Genomic DNA, 20,061 nt, shown 5'->3' on the forward strand with positions numbered 1-20,061 from the left:
TAGTATATGAAATAAGAAACCCAGTTACTATTTACGTCAGTATATTGAACAAATGATGGGTAGCACACATATATGGACGTAACAAGATCTCTATGTGCAAACACGGACTTCCACGTGACGATACAACGAAACTCGTCCCCATGAAGAGTAAATATATGTAGACTTACTTCCGTTCTTCTGGCTCGCTAACAGTATTTGTTAGGGGGCACCTCACTGTGCTTGCACTATTGTCCAGTGTTCTATCTGGGCAGTTATGGTAACAACAGGCTGGCAGCAGAGGGTTAAATCCGTTTGCTGTTGGCTAGCTGTATCTGTCAAGTCCACTCACTATGGGTTGTACTACAGCGATCAACCAATAACCAACGATAAACTGAACCTATTAACAGTCTATAATAAAATCACATGCCTTCATATCACGCTAAGAGGCCACGGATGTAACACAGTGTCTGAATCTAACAGCTAAATGGTAAGTAATTGTTTCATCGGCATTCTAGAAGTTGGTGAGTCAATAACTAAGACTGTGGTGTAGTAAGCAGCAGGTTAACATTAACATATTGTTGTTAATGTTAATCTACTGCTTGCTACAACATGCAATGCATACACCTCTCATCACCTGGTTGTAATCACTTTTAACTTGATCGAAACATCGATCAGTGCAATATACATGAAGTTGATATCCATAAAGACACATATTTCGTTATTTTAAGTAAAGTATTGTTTAAAAACGTCAAACAAATTCGTTACTGGGTCTGTGTTTCTGCTGGTGGACTCAAGCCCCTGAGTTTCATTGTAAGCTCTTTAGTACTTATATATCGCTTCAAGAGAAATGTTTGGACTTAGACATGTAAATGCAATACAAACATATTTTTTGTTTTACTTCTTTATCTATAAGGAACAGAATCTCTTCACTAATGCACAGCAGATTTAATTCACAATAAATCTACATGTATATGTTTAAGTGTCAAAAAATAAGTAAATGTGCAATCGTGTCACTGGATATTCTGATATATATATTTTTACACAGAGAAAACTCATTTTACAAAATTGTTAATATGCAAGCTCCTGATTACCTGATAGATTTACTTCATCCTTTTACTGAAACCATTTCCGGATACAACTTGCGTAACAAATCAGATTTGGCTGTACCTAAATTTCGCACCTCAATTCTCCAAAAGTCATTTATTTATGATTCTGCAAATTTATGGAATGCTCTCTCCTCTACAACAAAATATCTTTAGACATGTGCATAAATACATTGTACGAAGTAAGCGCTTCGATTAATGAATAATATGTCTTAATATTAGTATGTCCATTCATTACGTCAATTCATTATTGTTCATGTTTCTGTTAATTGGTTTACGGTCAAATGGACAGGACGTCGACCTTTTTACTTAACTGAACCGTGACATTTCACCCAAGGGTCGACGTCCTGTGCAGACACCGTTTCTGATGGGAGCGGGCGGTAATAAATTACATAACTTGTGCCCAATCCGTTTCAAAATTGAATAAAACATGTTAAAACAATATTTTTTATCATTTCTTTACGGGCGCCTTCGTACTTTGCACCAAACACACTCTCCCGTTTTCTATGCGAATTGTGTGAACAGCGAACAGCTGGTGGCATCCCTGAAAGAGTTGAACTTTACGGAGAAATATTTCTCTATTATTTTCTGTTTGGTTATATGGAAGACTGGTTATAGCTGTTTGAGATGTACATCAGATTGCTATTCCCTTAATGAATAGATATATATGTGCTAGACAAAATTAGGTATATTTAAATAACAATATATTATGGAGCTAGTGTTTACAAGTGTTTACGGTATTAACGGTATTAACTGAGTGAGAAGACAGTATAACTAGTGAAAGTGACCTCATCATAAATGGGAGGATTGCACATGTAAGTAGATATACTACAGATGTGACAAATATATGATATATTGCATTATTTGACTTGTTAAGACTGCACGTTTACCTGGTATCTTATCAGAATTTACAGGCACCGGAGAGACACAGACATGCACACACAGAGACACACACACAGACACACACACGCACGCACGCACACACCTAGAAAGTATGTACTCAGTAAGTACGATGGGAATACTGGGCTTACAGACTTCTGTCAGGCACGGTTAAGCAATCCAGGAACTGGCATCCAATAATATACTTTCATGTCACTCTGATTATCAGATGTTTCAGAGAACCTTGTTGTCAGCTGGCCGACTTCTGTCAGGGACGGTCAAGCAATCCCCGAGCCCCCGTGCCTTCTGCACCACCCCAAGGACAGCCGCCTTCAACCAACCCCTTTCCCCTGATGTTCTTCCCCGACCAGCTGGTGTCTGTACGATGATGAGACTCCCGTCACAAGAAACCACTAAGGGTAAAAAGCTGAGATGCATCAAACACTTTATTCACTTGGCTACCCCCACGATAATGAACACCAACAATGTAATTGTATTAGATATTCAGAAAGAGCAAATACATTATTCTTCTATGTTATTGTGATGATGCGTAGTAAAATACGATGACAAATATAACCAACATTATTTGGTAAGGTTTAACCACACAGTATAGTGAGTGAGTGAGTTTAGTTTTAGTTTAGCGCTATTCCAGCAATGCCACAGTGGGGGACACAAGAAATGGGTTCACATATTGTACCCATAATATGGGGAATCGAACTCGGGTCTTCGGCGTGACGAGCGAACGAATTAACCACTCGGCTACTCAATCGCCCCCACACAGTAGAACAAAATGCTTACATTACTTAGGTATACTAGGTCTCGGTGACCAGCTTAGTCATATTGATTGTAAAATATAATTTGTACACGATTCTTTACAGAAATACTTTTATTGCAAACCGTCGCAATAGTTTAGCTACGCAGTCATATCATATATTTTGGACCTGATTGTAAGGACAGACCAACCGCTCTTTACGAGGTATAACATGTGTCATCAACTTGTTCGTTGTTTTTTGTTGACAGGTTTAGATGTAGGTTTCATTGGTGTCCCCTTTGATCTCGGGGTTGGGTACCGGAATGGTGCCAGGATGGGGCCGAGGTTTGTGAGAGTTGAGTCGGCCTACCTTAAATCACTCAATGCAAGCACAGGTGAGAATAACGGTGTAACACTATCATTAGTCAGACACAGTTCAAAAGTTCCAGGTCGGATGATTTTAACACGTCTGCATGTTTTTTCATCAGACAAAATCAAAGATTTTAATGATGTTTGCCTTTGTTGTTTTTCGCAATTTTCGCTCAACATTTATTGTAGTTTCCACAAATGCACGATGTGGTAACCTCTTCACAACAGATAAATGTAAACACATGACGTTAAGCTAATATCAGTAATAATATACAGTTGAGATTTATACCCGTAAACGTCGATGAACCATGGGTTAAAAACGTTGCAAAAATAATTTTACCGTTGAATGACTCATTGCACCTGATTTCCGGCAAAATAACCTGTCAATCTAAACGTAATACGACACCGAGGTTTGATGGTATTGGAAACTGTTCCTTAGTATCCAAACGTTATTACTTCAATATTCCTACTGTCTCGTGGATACAGGGAATGTTCATCCTAGGTTCTGCAAAGGTCGAACCATACTTCTCCCAAAACCATTTTCCGTTCCTTTAGACAGTAATGTAACTGGCGAAAAGTCATGGAGAAACATGGCAAATATGGCTTGGCTGGCTTACGAAATGCCACGCTTGCATCCCATGTACCATATTGTCCGTATTCATATTGTTGTTGGTGTCTTATGATAATATACGAATGATATAAGGTGAACGACGATCATGATGGTGAAGGCGAGTGAGAGATTAAATAGCTGTATTCCACTGTTGTAGGTGCTGCCCCGTTCGAGTCTCTGCAAGTAGCAGATGTCGGTGACGTCAGACTGAACCAGTATAATGCGGTTACCGCTTGCGAAGACATCCGAAAATATTACTCCAACATAGAGTGTGTCCCGCTGACGATAGGGGGAGATCACACTATCACATACCCTATACTACAGGCTTTGAAGGTAAAGGTTGAGTGAGTGGGACAATGAGGCAGTTTTGTGAATGAGTGATTGAGACAGTGTGTGAGACAGGATTACTTAATAAGACAATTATACTTTGTGTGAGGCAGTGTGTGAGGCAGTGTGTGAGGCAGTGAATAAGACCATTACACATTGCGTGAGAGAGTGAGGCAGTGTGTGAGAAAGTGAATAAGACAATTACACATTGTGTGAGAGAGTGAGGCAGTGTGTGAGACCTTGAATAAGACACACATTGTGGCAGTGTGTGTGCAAGGGAGAATAAGCATATGTGAGAGTGTAAGACAGTGAGTGAGGCAGTGCGTTAGACCGTGAATAAGACAATTACACATGTGTGAGAGAGTGAGAGAGTTTGTGGACAGTGTGTGAGACACATTGTGTGAGTGAGTGGGACAATGAGGCAGTTTTGTGAATGAGTGATTGAGACAGTGTGTGAGACAGGATTACTTAATAAGACAATTATACTTTGTGTGAGAGTGAGGCAGTGTGTGAGGCAGTGAATAAGACCATTACACATTGTGTGAGAGGGTGAGGCAGTTTGTGAGAAAGTGAATAAGACAATTACACATTGTGTGAGAGAGTGGGACAGTGTGTGAGACAGTGAATAAGACACACATGTGTGTGAGAGAGTGGGGCAGTTTGTGAGACCGTGAATAGACAATTACACATTGTTTGAGAGAGTGGGGCAGTGTGTGAGACAGTGAATAAGACACACATTGTGTGACATAGTGAGGCAGTTTGTGAGACCGTGAATAGACAATTACACATTGTGTGAGAGAGTGAGGCAGTCTGTGAGACCGTGAATAAGTCAATTACACATTGTGTGACATAGTGAGGCAGTTTGTGAGACCGTGAATAAGTCAATTACACATTGTGTGAGAGAGTGGGACAGTGTGTGAGACAGTGAATAAGGGTGTCAATATTAAACATATTTTTTGTTATAAACAAAACACTGATTGTGTCTTAATGCGTGTACAGTACATTTGAAGAAGCATCAAAACAAAACATTTAATGTAATACTAAGGTATACTTAATATTACCAAATATTAAAACGATCCAAAGCATAATCGAATCGAAATGTTACCGATGAATTCTTTTGAACACAAAGGATCGATTATTTATCATATAATATCACGATTCGGAGGTCATACTGGTCATATGAGCCCAATCAGTGACTGGTGTGGTCCGATTGTGATATTGTTGCAGGCATCGTACCCTACATCGTTCACAATATCAATCACTAGGCTGTTGGTCTAGACCACTGTCTAAAGGCCGGTGGATTATTACTGCTGTCTACGTCTATTTAATCACTAGGCAACATAGTGTTTTGTGGCACGTAAGAATCGCATCGAATCTTAACAAAAGTTGTTCTTGTTTAGCGACCTCTTTTCCATATTTATCGGCTGATGATGGCAATGTATCTTTTTTGGTTTGTTGGTACGACATTTCGTTGAATTATGATAGCGTTTTTAAGGATATTACACAAAATTAGTTAGTTTCGATAATATAGAAGAAGAACATTTCTGAGAGAGTGAAACAGTGAAGAAACCACTGATGATGTGGGGAGGAGGTGGTGGAGGACATCGTGATGTTGATGATGATGCTTATCATTATTATTTTGATGATTCAGGAGAAGCATGGACCTATGGGCCTGATACAGCTTGACGCCCACACAGATACAGTGGACAATATAGCCGGGGACACTATCTGCCACTCCACCCCCTTCAGACGCGCCGTGGAGGATGGTTGTATCTTACCAGAGAAGACGGTGCAGATTGGCATTCGTGGAGGCGGGTACTCAATGGACTATGTACAGTGGGGCATTGATCAGGTAAACCGACAATAGACACTGAATGGTATAGGAAGATGATGAAGTTGAAATGAGACTGTACTTTAAGTTTCAGGAACAGGAATTGTGTTTTTTAAGCATTGCCAAATTGTGCAACTTAGTGCCAGATAAACGGATGCTAAAAGGTACTTGTCAAACGCAGGACAATGGATGCTGAACAGAGGCTATAAAGCCAACCAATCGCAAGCTAAGCTCAATTAAATCACAAAGGAACTGATTGCACCAATATCATTTAACTCTACATTAAATACTGCAATATTGTTTCTAAAGGGTTTCCGTGTGGTCCGCGCTGAGGAATGCTGGCACAAGTCACTTAAACCTCTCATGGAAGAAGTAAGAGACATGATGGGAGATGTACCGGTATATGTGACCTTTGACATCGACGCCCTTGACCCTGCGTACGCTCCGGGGACAGGTAATACTTTGATGATTGGATTTTGATGTGAAACGAGAACCAATTAGACAAGGAAATAACTGTGACGCCCCACGTATGAAAACTGGTAAATGAAGCCATGCAAGATGTAAGGTGATAGGTTGGTTAACTCAAGCGTCTTTTGGCCTCATTTGGCGATCATAAAACCAAATCCTTTGTCACAAAATAAAGAAACCAGTGTCCCGTTCCTCAAAGCGATCGTAGAGCAAAGTTGATCGTAACTCCCATACTTTAACATAGACTTACGACTGTTGTAGCGCTACGATCGCTTTGAGGAACGGGGCCCTGAACCTTTCCTAGCAAGAAGAGGTTGGAGCAAGCCCTTGCCCAGGGACCGATTGGCAATGAACGCACGCATGCACGCACGCACGCACGCACGCACGCACGCACGCACGCACGCACACAATGTAAACCGATCTACTCAATTGAATCGGGTGGTCAAACTTGATGAGTTGGCTAATTGCAAAGTTCTCATAATATCAACCGCTGGTTAACCTTAACTAGATTATTACCTTAACCTCGATTATGTTTACTCGGCATCTTGATCAATATCTTGATTGGTTGCATATTTACGCATTGTTGGAATGGTGCTGAGTGGGACGTTATATATAAATTTATGTTCCGATTCACGTGGGGTCCTTGTTGGTAAAACATAATTAAACTTTAAGGCAGCAACGAAGATATAATAAACACGCAGTAAACACCAACGTCAGCCACAGTTCATTCTCACAGAACAAACTTAAATATGTAAATGTTCGGAGCTGTATGGACTCTCACAAGTCTCTAAGATAAAAATCTATAGTTTAAGTGATAATTTCTAAAAATTGCACTGTCTGCCTATCTAGGCTTGCCTCTTCGAAGGATAGAATTACTACACATCCATGTGCTCAGCATTCAGTACAGCCTTGGACCAAGGCTAGGAGATGTATTTGAAGAAACGAAAACCTCCCGTCAGCTAATGACCCTATCATTTTGGTTCGCACAAATGTTCCACCTTGATGGTATCGGCTTACGTCTTAAAACTCATTTAGCCCAAGATACAGATCCAGCGATATTCTAATGACCTGCCCTATATCCTCTGTATAAACTGTACATAAGACCCTTGTTGACCATTAAGCATCAATGACCTAGCTACATACCTAGCTGTGTGTGTGTGTTTGTGTGTGTTAGAGAGAGAGAGAGAGAGAGAGAGAGAGAGAGAGAGAGAGAGAGAGAGAGAGAGAGAGAGAGAGAGAGAGAGAGAGAGAGAGAGAGAGGAGAGAGAGAGAGAGAGAGATGAGTGGAGAGAGAGGGATGACGATTTGTTTGTGGCTGGAGGAAGACGACAGATGATGTTGTTTTAAAGAACTGTTTAGCTGTTGGTGGGTTTTCATGAAACACCCCTCACAGTTTTAACTACAGTAGTGACATTCAGCAAGTATATGTATCTTGTGTCATATATATTATACCCTTTTTGGGACAAAACACACAATAGTTAAGTTGAAAAGTTAAAACGCGTTCGCATTGATTAAACAGAACAAAAGCTACAACAGAGCTTCATAAGACTGTGAGGGGTGGAAATAACCCATTGCCCGACGTCCGAGTCCAGTGTTGTTTTCTGTCGGGCAAGCTAATTTGTATATCACGTTGTACCGTTGTCCAGTTGACTTTCCAATGTTAATTATGTTGTTTATTTAAAAGATCAACAAGAAAAGTCTGTCCTCTTGTCCTCAGTAATTAATTTTCCGTAATGATGTGTTTTTTTGCTAGAGGTATGAAAAGTGACGTTTCTGAAATACATTCTTGTTCTGATATGAAAATAATACTTAGGCACATAACATCAACTCGTCCATTCACCAAGTCAATCACTCACTCATTCGTCAGATATCATGAGCAACGTGATCCTTTCATGTATAGATTTGTTCAACATTCCAGTATTTTAGTCTTTAAATCATTCAGCGGTGGTGGGGTAGGCTAGTGGCTAGAGCGTTCGCTTGTCACGCCAAAAACACTGGTTCGATTCCTCACGTTCCTCACGTGGGTACAAGCCCATTTCTTGTGCATTCCGCCGCTATTGCTATATGCGGCGTAAAACCCCACTCACTCACTCACTTCCCTTAGTTATTCAATTTGTCTATTGTAACGAATTAAAAACACCACGCGGTTTCATTGCGTCTTTGTTCACTGTTAGTCACTCACATGAGATTTGGACAGTCCCGCAAGTCAAGTCGGTATGAATAGATTTGGACAGTCCCGGAAGTCAAGTCAGTATGAATACTATGATAGTCCAAACCCATCTAATTAGAATGAAATAAATGAGATTCTGTCCAAAATGTAGTTTATTTGGTGTGCCCTTGATATTGTGAATACCAGAGCCATATCGCCAAAACATTGAGGGACATTGGGTCCCATTCATTATCGTCGATCTTGATGACGCTTCGTGGATCAAGGTGCGAAATATAATATCCAAGTCTCATCACGCTATCCTACGGCCTTGTGACGAATTTGGTGGCGGGGTCATCTCGCAAGAATGCTGAGTCAGCATTTTGAGCATTTTGCCCCGCTCGTTGCTTGCAATAAATGAATCATTTACTGAATATATAATTGTTAGGAGTTAGGAATTTGTACGTGTGCTCGTTAGGTACGGCATAATGGTGAATATTACGACATTACACTATCGAACAGAACTACTGTCCATAACCTGGCTGTGGATGTCAGGTGTTTACTAAAATGGACATTCACAGAGCCTATGTTACCACCATGTATTATTGACGTGGAGAACAGTGACTTCAATCACAGCATAGCCGGCGATATAAACACTGGGGAGACAGCGCACAGATCACCCTTTTCCCTATTTTAACAATCATTACTATTGCTCTTATTATGTCATTATACTCATTTTAATATTGTTACCACTTCGCCTTAATAATAGTTGCAGTTACCTATCTTTATATGTAGCTTATGTTAAATCATTGCCCAATTGTTTTTTGTAATAACAGTTACCTGCATATATAGCCATTGTTAAATAATTGCCCACTTTTTTGTAATATCAGTTGCAGATGCCTACCTGTACATAAATCTCCCGTTAAACTAGTAATCTTTAACACAGCAATACAGACTCGTGTCCTTTCTAAAGCTAACAAATTGAATGTACAATGGAACAATTTCCTATAATTAACACGGGCATGTTTAAAACCATATGAACAACACTGGTTTTCAGTTCATTCCCTGTTTTATACCAACACCGGTTTTTACCACTAAACTATAACATCCTGTACATGTTGAAGTTGATTAACATGGTATCTACACAGTAAATGAGCGTACACGCCTATTCAGGCCACATGTTACCTACTGTACATTTACTCCGTTGCAACTCCGTGACGTTAGCGCGGTAGATTATGCGGGTCTGTCATTTCATTATTGCAATAGATTTTCCAACACATTTCATGAATTTAGCGGTTTCGTTAAAATAGAACTGAGCAACTAAAAACATAGCGATAATGTGAAAAACACCAAAACTAGGCAGAGGCAATTGTAAGAAGAAAAAATTCAATACATGAATGGTTTTTTTTGGTATAATTACCCATAAAACCTTATGTGCCCACCGACGTTTTCTGAACTTTACAAACATACAATTACACAAATTCTTAAAGAACAGTTGGTATTACTTTACTGTATGTACAACTTACACTGCCAGCACATTATCACCTTCATCATAGAGACATTACTCTGTCGCCCCTACACCAGAACAACGTATCTGTTACCAGTAATAGCAAAACCATCAGAAGCAAGTACACATCGATGCAAGGCACCTCTTGTGAAATGTGATCATGGCTCTGACAGAGGATCACAATATCTGTGTTAACTTTTCCTAATCACCAGTGAATGAACTATAACAGCAATTTAACCACCAACATACAGAGTAATGTAACACCAGAGTAATGTAACACCAGAGTGATGTAACACCAGAGTAATGTAACACCTGAGAAATTACAATCGACCTGTTGTATTATTCTAACCGTTCCAGGACAGTCAATGCCACTGGAACTGTAAAGAGGCTAGCTATTCTCGAAACGTTCGTAACCCTACGAACTTCTTAAGCCCATTCTTAACACATTGGCTACGATCAAAGTTAACAATTCTTAGGGCTACGAACGTTTCGAGAATAAGGGCCCAGAATCTTAAGTTAATCCATGGTCATTTACCACAACCTCCGTTGACAGTCCTTTGAACGGAATTGCAGTAACATAATACAGCGAGTGTGTGATTGAGTTTAGTTTTACGCCGCACTCAGCAATATCCCAGCTATATGACGTCGGTCTGTAAATAATCGTGATCAATAGCATGAGCATCGATCTACGCAGTCGGGATACAATGACATGTGTCAATCAAGTCAGCGAGCCTGACCAATCCTAACCCGGATCTTCACGAGTCACGTAATACAGCGTCTTATCTAAATGTGATAAGAACGTTAAAAGTGACCCAAGTAGTAGACATCCACGTGGTGAAACCCACGAACAATGGTATCGTCTTTTAGGAAAACAATGCATGCCTAGTTACCAGAGGATCCTGACATACAGGAGGTACACAACTCCGAACAGCATACCGCCTCGTCTATTATAAGATCGAGTTACTTTCTATATTTCAAAATTGTATGCTACTCGAATCACTTGCAATAAACATACTACTGCTATCCTATTTACTGGTGTCATTTAACTGGTTATACATTCTCACAGGTGCGTTGGAGATCGGTGGACTGACGCCAATACAAGCGTTGGAGGTGATCCGGGGCTGTAGAGGCCTCAACGTCATCGGCGGCGATGTTGTGGAGGTAACGTTTAAACCACAACTTATTGTCCAATACAACACAGAATGCTTGACCCGTCACTGACATCCGGGTATTACACCTGGTTTCCATCAGCGATTTATAAGTTTAACTGAGTGGCAAATTGTCGTTCTGTTTCGACAGAACTGCCCATGAGTGGACAGAACTACAGATTTGTTCACTTTCGCCGTCAGTTTTGTAAATGCTTTAATGCTTAGCTTAGTCCTGACATACTAATATTTTTTTTAAATGCTGTTAAAAGTTCTGTCTTTAAGATACATTTGCCATTCCGTAAAATGAGCCCAAATGATTCTAAAGCAATCAAGAATTATATTTTCAACAATTACATAAAAGTGACATTGATTCGTTTTATGGCCAGTATAATGTGATATTATTTGCGGGTAAGGTAAATTCCTAAAATTTTAATTATTTTTTTTTAAAATGGGTTCTTAATGTAGTGGTAAATCCGATAGATTTAGGGGTTAGGGTTAGTCTTATGCGTCAGATGTTGAGATGTCAGACTTTATTCAAATCTATTTGAAGCTGAATTAATCTTATATGACTTAAGTTTGTTCCATATTAACGCCTCGGAATATGTATCGCTTTTGTCCTTGTGCTACCTGTGTTGACAGTTTAAGTGAATAGTGTCTTGTTTCCACTTCAGGTGTCGCCGCCCTACGACAACAATAGTATGACGTCAATGGCCGCAGCTCATTTCTTGTTTGAGATGCTATGTATTCTTCCCGGTGTCAAATATTATCCGCTGTGATCTCATAAATGAAACCTCTCAAAGTGTTGCTCAGGAAGTCAGCCTTCACCGACTGACATCTCAAGAAAGAGCTACTGGGGCCGTGTTTCACATCTCGTTTGTTATGTTCTGGTTTGTTAAAATCGATTGAAATACTTACATCACACCACGCCGTGTCGTCCTCGCCATCTTCTTTGTCGCATCGCACGAAAACGCGGTCCTCATATGAACCTGACATAAGCAGCAACCGATTGCAGTTGGTAACGATAGTATAATATGTAAATGAGAAAAAGGACATGCGTCGAAATACCTTTGACAGCTGATCTTATATCTGTATAAACAGGGTATGTATTAATTATAAAGGACACTTTGTGATCTGATGGTTTAATCACGGCCAAACGGCCATGTTAATTCCACTGGTTTACATACTGATCTACAAATAAAACACCTCACGGAAACCGCTTCATTTGTTTCATCTGTAGACTCAGGGTCACAAGAAAAGTCTCCACAAGACTGTCTTTTCATCGCCTCATTTCTTTCGTCTGTAGATTCTGAGTAACAAAAAAGACTCTTCACAAAACTGTCTGAGAAGAGGGATGGCTTCAACTTCTTTGTTTGTCGTCCAACAGCTCCAGGTTTATGTGTGTACAAGTTTACAACATTTTTAATTGCGCATGCTCCACCTTCTGAGGTTTCAAAACGTATCACATGACTCTTTCTTAGAAGTTGTTTGATCAAACTTAAGTTTACAACATTCAACAAAGCTTAAGTAAGGTTTTATCGTTTGACGTTTTTATTGTAAACTACATCTGATATACACAAACATACCTGATGTACTTGGTTGCGAGGATGATGACAAGGTATTTTATGGAAATTTCTAAACGACCAATGTTTCTTTGCTACTACCTATTATCGTCCATGTGCTTTGATCACTTAAGTGCATACGATATTAACTGTGTCAGGTAACTCAACATGGCGGCTCCTGACCTCGCTCGCCTTGACCTTAGCCCCATAAGCTTACATGTGGGCCTTTCTCGTTTAATCCGCTCCTTACATAAAACGAACGATTCACTGTTTAGAAATTATATATCTTATATCTACTGGTGTGAAAGGTTTCTGGGTTTGTCGATTCAGGTCAACCCCGACTTTCCCAGGTGTGTTAGTTGTACATGGTAATCAAGAAGTGTGTAATAGAGAATAACTATGGTAATCTGTGTGAGCCTCTGGAATCGAGTGAGTTAGACCTAACGCCAGGTCGAACGTATTTCAGTCATCTTACGTCGTGTCTGTTTAATGTGGTAGGAACACTCCAAGTAAACCAGATAGCTAGGTCGTAAATGATTCAACAGTATAAGACCATCACTGAGATATACGACCATCTATCTATACTGTTGATGATTCAGACACGGGAACAGCGGATCCTGTCAGATAAGGGACACTACTCTACTCATCAAAATCCGCCAATTAAGATCACTGCCTTGACACAGAAACATAAGATGTTAAAGAGACATCGGACATACTTGTGTCCCATGTGATGACTCAGTCAAAACAGTAGGAGTTCACTAATGGAGGTGACCAGACAAAAAAGCGGAATTGTCTTCCGACAGTAAACTCAAATAAGTGACAGTTAATTAGCATTATCGTGTAACTGGTTCTCGAACAATTTTAGTTATGTAAGCTGTGAATAGATATCCTTGATGCACACGAGCATTTATATCTTTAGTTGATAAAGCACCGTTTTAAAGGTGTGTTGTTGAGACAGGTTATATGTGGTTTCCGTATTTTCATGTTCCATAAAACGTATTTTAGTTGTCTTTGTTTCTACACAATGGGAACGTTACACCACCTTGACAAACTGAGGTGCCTTACCGCCCAATAAAGATTCTCAGATTTCAAGACTGTACGAGCAATGTTACGATGGTTGACGACTTCGTATGTAGGTTCCACTACACTAAATCAGATCACATGTTCCCTGAGCGAACACCTGAAGAGACAGAGACATGTGACAGCTGTGATTGGATGAAATAGTATAAGATGTTTATGTTTTTTAAAAGCACATCCAACCAGTAATTAAAACTGACCACAATTTTTAAGCATCAAGTGACTTATGCTTATTGTGTGTACATATATTTCCAGTAGGTGACATTTGGTGCGGAACTGGGGTTGATACGTTCCGCTTCCTGTGCTCGCAAAATAAGCCGGACAAGTTGGCCAGATATTGTGTAACAAACAGTTTTATTGTAGTTTAAAGGCAAGAGTGTACTCATGTGTACATGGAATGGCTGTTGATAGCCTGGATAATTTAAAAATATATATATATGGTTACTATAGAAGTCTATGGGAAAACATTTGGTGTTGTGTAACCTGTACCTGATGGCTGCGCAGGCATCTTGAGAGCTCAGATAGGCAGAAATGGGTAACACGATATTGTATACTGTGTAGGTAGTTCTGTGTGTTCTGAGCAGGACAGGAGTGACTAACGTTGTCTATGGGTCCTTTGGGCAACCCAGAAAACAATAATCGTGGGTTCGATTCCCGATCGGCCCACTTATGTTTCCAGGTTTCCCAGAACCAAACAGGTGCATGTGGGTTTCTCCAAAGCTGAGAACGTCATCATTTCGTGCTTAGTTTCTTCCCAAATTAGGAAATGTCCCCATATGTCATCCACTGTTACATGCCATCTACAGTCAAGGCATGACATCTACTGTAACGACATGTCATCTACTGTAACGATATGGCGTCTACTGTAGAGCATCTACGGTAACAATTGACATCCACTATCATGATATGCTGAGACATCTTCGGTAACAGCATGGCATGCACTGTAACGACATATAATGATTGAACATCTACTGTCCGATAAGGCATCTACGTTAACGTCATGGCATCTTCTGCAACGACATGACATCTACTGTCATGATACACCATCTACTGTCACCATATTATATCTATTGTCATGTGGGTAAGTTACGTTACATGAAGTTGCATTAGGTATTACACCACGAGGGGTGCGTACAGCCACATATACCCGAATGATGCTCCTGCAACAAATGTATTTGTAAGTTTCAGTCTGCTATTGTGAAGGATTTCAAGCAAACCGAAAGATGTTCGATCGAGATTAACTTGTGCTATGTCATGGTACTTCCACTGACTCACGTCGCACGTCGCTTACAACCAATCAGATACTGGGTCTACGACAAAATGGCGTCGGCATTTGAAGGAAGGGACATGGAATCGAGTATGGAGTAAATCAGCCTGTATTTTGAAAATTATGTTACCCACGTCGCCTTTACACGACACAGACTGTTTTTGTAAAATTTTGTTGTTCGCTTACAACCAGCCATATACAATATATATTACTTTGCAGGTGATTTCTGCTTACAAATGGTGTCGGCATTTGAAAATACTTTTCCCCGAGTCAATCACGCTTCAAAATAGAGTCTGAAAACACCTGGTCAAAATATCGGTGAGACTGCAGACCAATATTTCGCCAACAGTTTGTCAGACTAGCAAACTAGTTTGTAAATGTTCTCAATGAAGGCCTAATCGGGCTCATGGTATGTCATAATGGTAAAATCACTGGAGTATGAAGTACTATCACAGAACCAGAGAAACTTTGGAAGAAACACCACACATTATGCCATGATATTATTGTAATACACATTACATGTTATAAACACCAGTAGGGGAGATACAACAACTGAGGAAGAATTGTTTTCAAACTGGCACAACCATTCTCGCCTACGATAGTGAATCCGGCCATTTTCAGGATAAACTATAGCAACCAGAGTAGGTTTATTGAAAATATTCTCAAATATTGGAATGTTTATTCCGCCATGAAGTCATATAAATTCTTCAAAGAAAACCTGAAGTCTTCAAAAGTCTTGGAACAAAACATAAAATCTATAACGGCCTTGTAAAAACCCTGAAGTCCTGTAAAATCGTGTAAGAAAACCTGAAGTCTTGAAAAGTCTTTACGAAAATATGAAGTCCTGTAAAGTCTTGTAAATAAACATGAAGCCTCTGGGGTTAGATACATATTGCATAATAAACATATACTTACAAACGAGTCTCCAGGAGATCTCCAAAATCAGCCAAGCTCTCTGTTGCCATCATGGCCTGGAGAAGAGAAGATCTTCAATGACTGAACTGGCTCGTTTTTTGAAAACGATGGAAATGAAGATGCTGCAAGTTAGCCCTCCTCATCATCAATACTATAGGTTTTCAGGCCACAGTCTAACATGAGTTTCACATCTTTGTGCTACTGTAATGCCTTCCTGCCATGAAGGCTGGATCTGTCTTGTTTCTCCTTTGATGACATTTGGCAGATCTGGTCACAAGTACTTGCGTGTATTTGAATCAATACGCGAATTTCGACGACAAGTGTCCACTTGATAAGGCCTGAAGTTACATATATTCGTTACATATTTTCTTGCTACTGTTTTGGGACAGTATGACGTAGTGGCTACCATTATATTACACACAAAAAACGAGGCGTATTTTCAAAACGACATCGTGTATACGATTGATTTAAATTTGAATAAAATGACAAATTGTTGCCTCAATGAAAGAGAGCAGAAAGAACAATTTGATCTTTTTAAAATGAGGTGATTGCAGAGCTCATGCTTTGGAACCTACATTGTGGATTTCTGTCCTTATATCTATATAACAGAAGAAACCAATGGCAATGCCCATGCAACCACAACCCAATATCTCATTCAACATGAGTCTACATTTTTTCTCTGACTTTATGAAATTTTCCCGTGTGATATGAAGAAAATGCTTCCGACATTATCTTGTAGTGAAGTGATCTCTGGTTCAAGAAATGACTTGGCGTGTTGTGAACCGTGAAGACCTTGAAATTGTTCGTATCACATACTCCATGTTTTACACCATGTTTTACAGCCAGTCTGAGCACAGGAATGTTGAAGATTATCATGTCAGGACGTGAGTTTTATTGACGTCACTAATGACGTACACGTAACGGATACCTGACCTTGACCTCCTATCTGCGGTTGACAGATGAGGACCATGCCAAGACAAAGCTTACAGAAAGATGAATAGAGTTGGCAGCCATTAACTTTCATGACTGTTTTACTGGAGCTGGAATGAAGCTGGTGAAACACGATGCAGCTTCACACGTACGTCAGTAGCTGCCGTACACGCCAGACGAATAACACCTAAAATCTCCCTCAACCTAACCCATCTTTGGGGAACAATATATGGGCAGTGTGAAACAATGATGCCTTACAAGTTTGGTAAATGTTACACAGCTACATAGACCATATGTATAGCGTTGGTAGGAAAATACCATGCCATACAAGAGATGCATGCAAAGATAAATGAATCGTTCACCTCACAACACACTGGAACACATGTTACAAGTCAAATAGAAGCCTTGATAGAACATCACTTTGTCACTTCGTCCATGGAAAGAATAGTTGCCAACCGCTTAACTTATTATCTTGATAAAAAGCAAGGTTTGGTCCAGAATTTAAGCAGGGTTTTGAAAAGGTCGCTCATGCGCTGATTAGCGTGGCTGATTACACAGAAGCTCAGAAAGCAATTGGCAATTAGGCGTGTATGTTGTGCGAATTTCGTGATTTTGAAAAGGCATGTGATGTGATTTGGCGTCAGATTGTGCCGTTTAAATGCAAAAGCTTGTAATACAAGCTAATATGTTTAGATTGATTCAATCATTTCTCTCTGAAAGGATCATTCAGGTGGGGCAGAACTGTCTGGTATGCACATCATAGATGGAACTCCACAAGAAGTGGAATTCGACAAGTTTGGTTTAATATCATGTTCAACGCTGCTCAGTTTGCTGGTAATGGTCCGTTCTGGAAACGATTGGTAACTGTAAGTTTGTTACATAAATTAAAAATATGTTTAGAGTTAGTGAACATTTGTTGTTCAAAACGCCCTAAAATTAACCACAAGCACAAACACGATCAAAGGTAGACAACTCTTTCTACTTGGTTAAAACCTACTTAACATAATATAGTATCTTTTTGCAATGGGATATTCGACAAATCAATAAAAGGTGAACAATGCAAATACTACAATAGTGTTGCTTCTGTGGTATATCCAACCAAATACAAACATTAAATACCATTTCTTTGAGTGACATTTTTAGAAGTTGGAGAGTCAGATAAGGACAAGCTTTATGGATGAACAATGCCTTTATTCAGATGATGCGACATGTGACCTGCTGACAACGTACAAGAATCTATCGAAATGTCACATCACCTGACTAAAGAAGTTGTTCATCCATAAAGTTTGTCCTTATTAAATACCATTTAGATCAATTTGGATATTCTGTTATATCCTGATAGCTACAATATTATCGAGAAAATATTCTCAAATATTGGAATGTTTATTCCGTCATGAAGTCATATAAATTCTTCAAAGAAAACCTGAAGTCTTCAAAAAGTCTTGGAACAAAACATAAAATCTATAACGGCCTTGTAAAAAACCTCAAGTCCTGTAAATCGTGTAAGAAAACCTGAAGTCTTGAAAAGTCTTTACGAAAATATGAAGTCCTGTAAAGTCTTGTAAATAAACATGAGGTCTCTGTGGTTAGATACATATTGCATAATAAACATATACTTACAAATGAGTCTCCAGGAGATCTCCGAAATCAGCCAAGCTCTCTCTGTTGCCATCATGGCCTGAGAAGAGGAGATCTTCAATGACTGAACTGGCTCGTTTTTGAAAACGATGGAAATGAAGATGCTGCAAGTTAGCCCTCCCTCATCACCAATACTATAGGTTTTCAGGCCACAGTCTAACATGAGTTTCACATCTTTTTGTGCTACTGTAATGCCTTCCTGCCATGAAGGCTGGATCTGTCTTGTTTCTCCTTTGATGACATTTGGCAGATCTGGTCACAAGTACTGCGTGTATTTGAATCAATACGCGAATTTCGACGCCAAGTGTCCACTTGATAAGGCCTGAAATTACATATATTCGTTACATACATGTATTTTCTTGCTACTGTTTTGGGACAGTATGACGTAGTGGCTACCATTATATTACACACAAAAAACGAGGGGTATTTTCAAAACGACATCGTGTATACGATTGATTTAAATTTGAATAAAATGACAAATTGTTGCCTCAATGAAAGAGAGCAGAAAGAACAATTTGATCTTTTTAAAATGAGGTGATTGCAGAGCTCATGCTTTGGAACCTAAATTGTGGATTTTTGTCCTTATTGCTATATAACAGAAGAAACCAATGACAATGCCCATGCAACCACAACCCAATATCTCATTCAACATGACTATACATTTGTTTCTCTGACTTTATGAAATTTTCCCGTGTGATATGAAGAAAATGCTTCCGACATTATCTTGTGTGAAGTGATCTCTGGTTCAAGAAATGACTTGGCGTGTTGTGAACCGTGAAGACCTTTGAAATTGTTCGTATCACATACTCCATGTTTTACACCATGTTTTACAGCCAGTCTGAGCACAGGAATGTTGAAGATTATCATGTCAGGACGTGAGTTTTATTGACGTCACTAATGACGTACACGTAACGGATACCTGACTTTGACCTCCTATTTACGGTTGACAGATGAGGACCATGCCAAGATTAAAGCTTACAGAAAGATGAATAGCGTTGGCAGCCATTAACTTTCATGACTGTTTTACTGGAGCTGGAATGAAGATGGTGAAACACGATGCAACTTCCAACGTACGTCAGTCGCTGCCGTACACCTAAATGACTTCATAGTTTACAATGTTCTGTGTAGATGATTATAGTATCACGCCAGACCAATAACACCTTAAATCTCCCTCAACCTAACCCATCTTTGGGGAACAATATATGGGCAGTGTGAAACAATGATGCCTTACAAGTTTGGTAAATGTTACACAGTTACATAGACCATATGTATAGCGTTGGTAGGAAAGCACCATGCCATACAAGAGATGCATGCAAAGATAAATCAATCGTTCACCTCACAACACACTGGAACACATGTTACAAGTCAAATAGAAGCCTTGATAGAACATCACTTTGTCACTTCGTCCATGGAAAGAATAGTTACCAACCGCTTAACTTATTATCTTGAGGAAGCAAGGTTTGGTCCAGAATTTAAGCAGGGTTTCGAACAGGTCGCTCATGCACTGATTAGCGTGGCTGATTACACAGAAGCTCAGAAAGCAATTGGCAATTAGGC

General features: G+C 39.6%; 1 protein-coding gene across 1 annotated transcript; it reads left to right on the forward strand.

Annotated features, from left to right (window-relative positions):
• The first annotated feature begins 287 nt into the window (after window positions 1-287).
• LOC124259003 (agmatinase, mitochondrial-like) lies at window positions 288-12,326 on the forward strand. Its single transcript, XM_046693063.1, has 8 exons — window positions 288-466; window positions 2,191-2,380; window positions 2,982-3,107; window positions 3,849-4,024; window positions 5,670-5,870; window positions 6,159-6,303; window positions 11,037-11,131; window positions 11,790-12,326. Exons 1-8 carry the CDS (start codon window positions 464-466, stop codon window positions 11,892-11,894), a joined length of 1,041 nt encoding a protein of 346 aa, XP_046549019.1. The 5' UTR covers window positions 288-463; the 3' UTR covers window positions 11,895-12,326.
• Window positions 12,327-20,061: the final 7,735 nt, after the last annotated feature.

The sequence above is a fragment of the Haliotis rubra genome, unplaced genomic scaffold (assembly GCF_003918875.1).
Source record: "Haliotis rubra isolate DU_JTF1 unplaced genomic scaffold, ASM391887v1 Scf705, whole genome shotgun sequence".
Lineage (NCBI taxonomy): Eukaryota > Metazoa > Mollusca > Gastropoda > Lepetellida > Haliotidae > Haliotis > Haliotis rubra.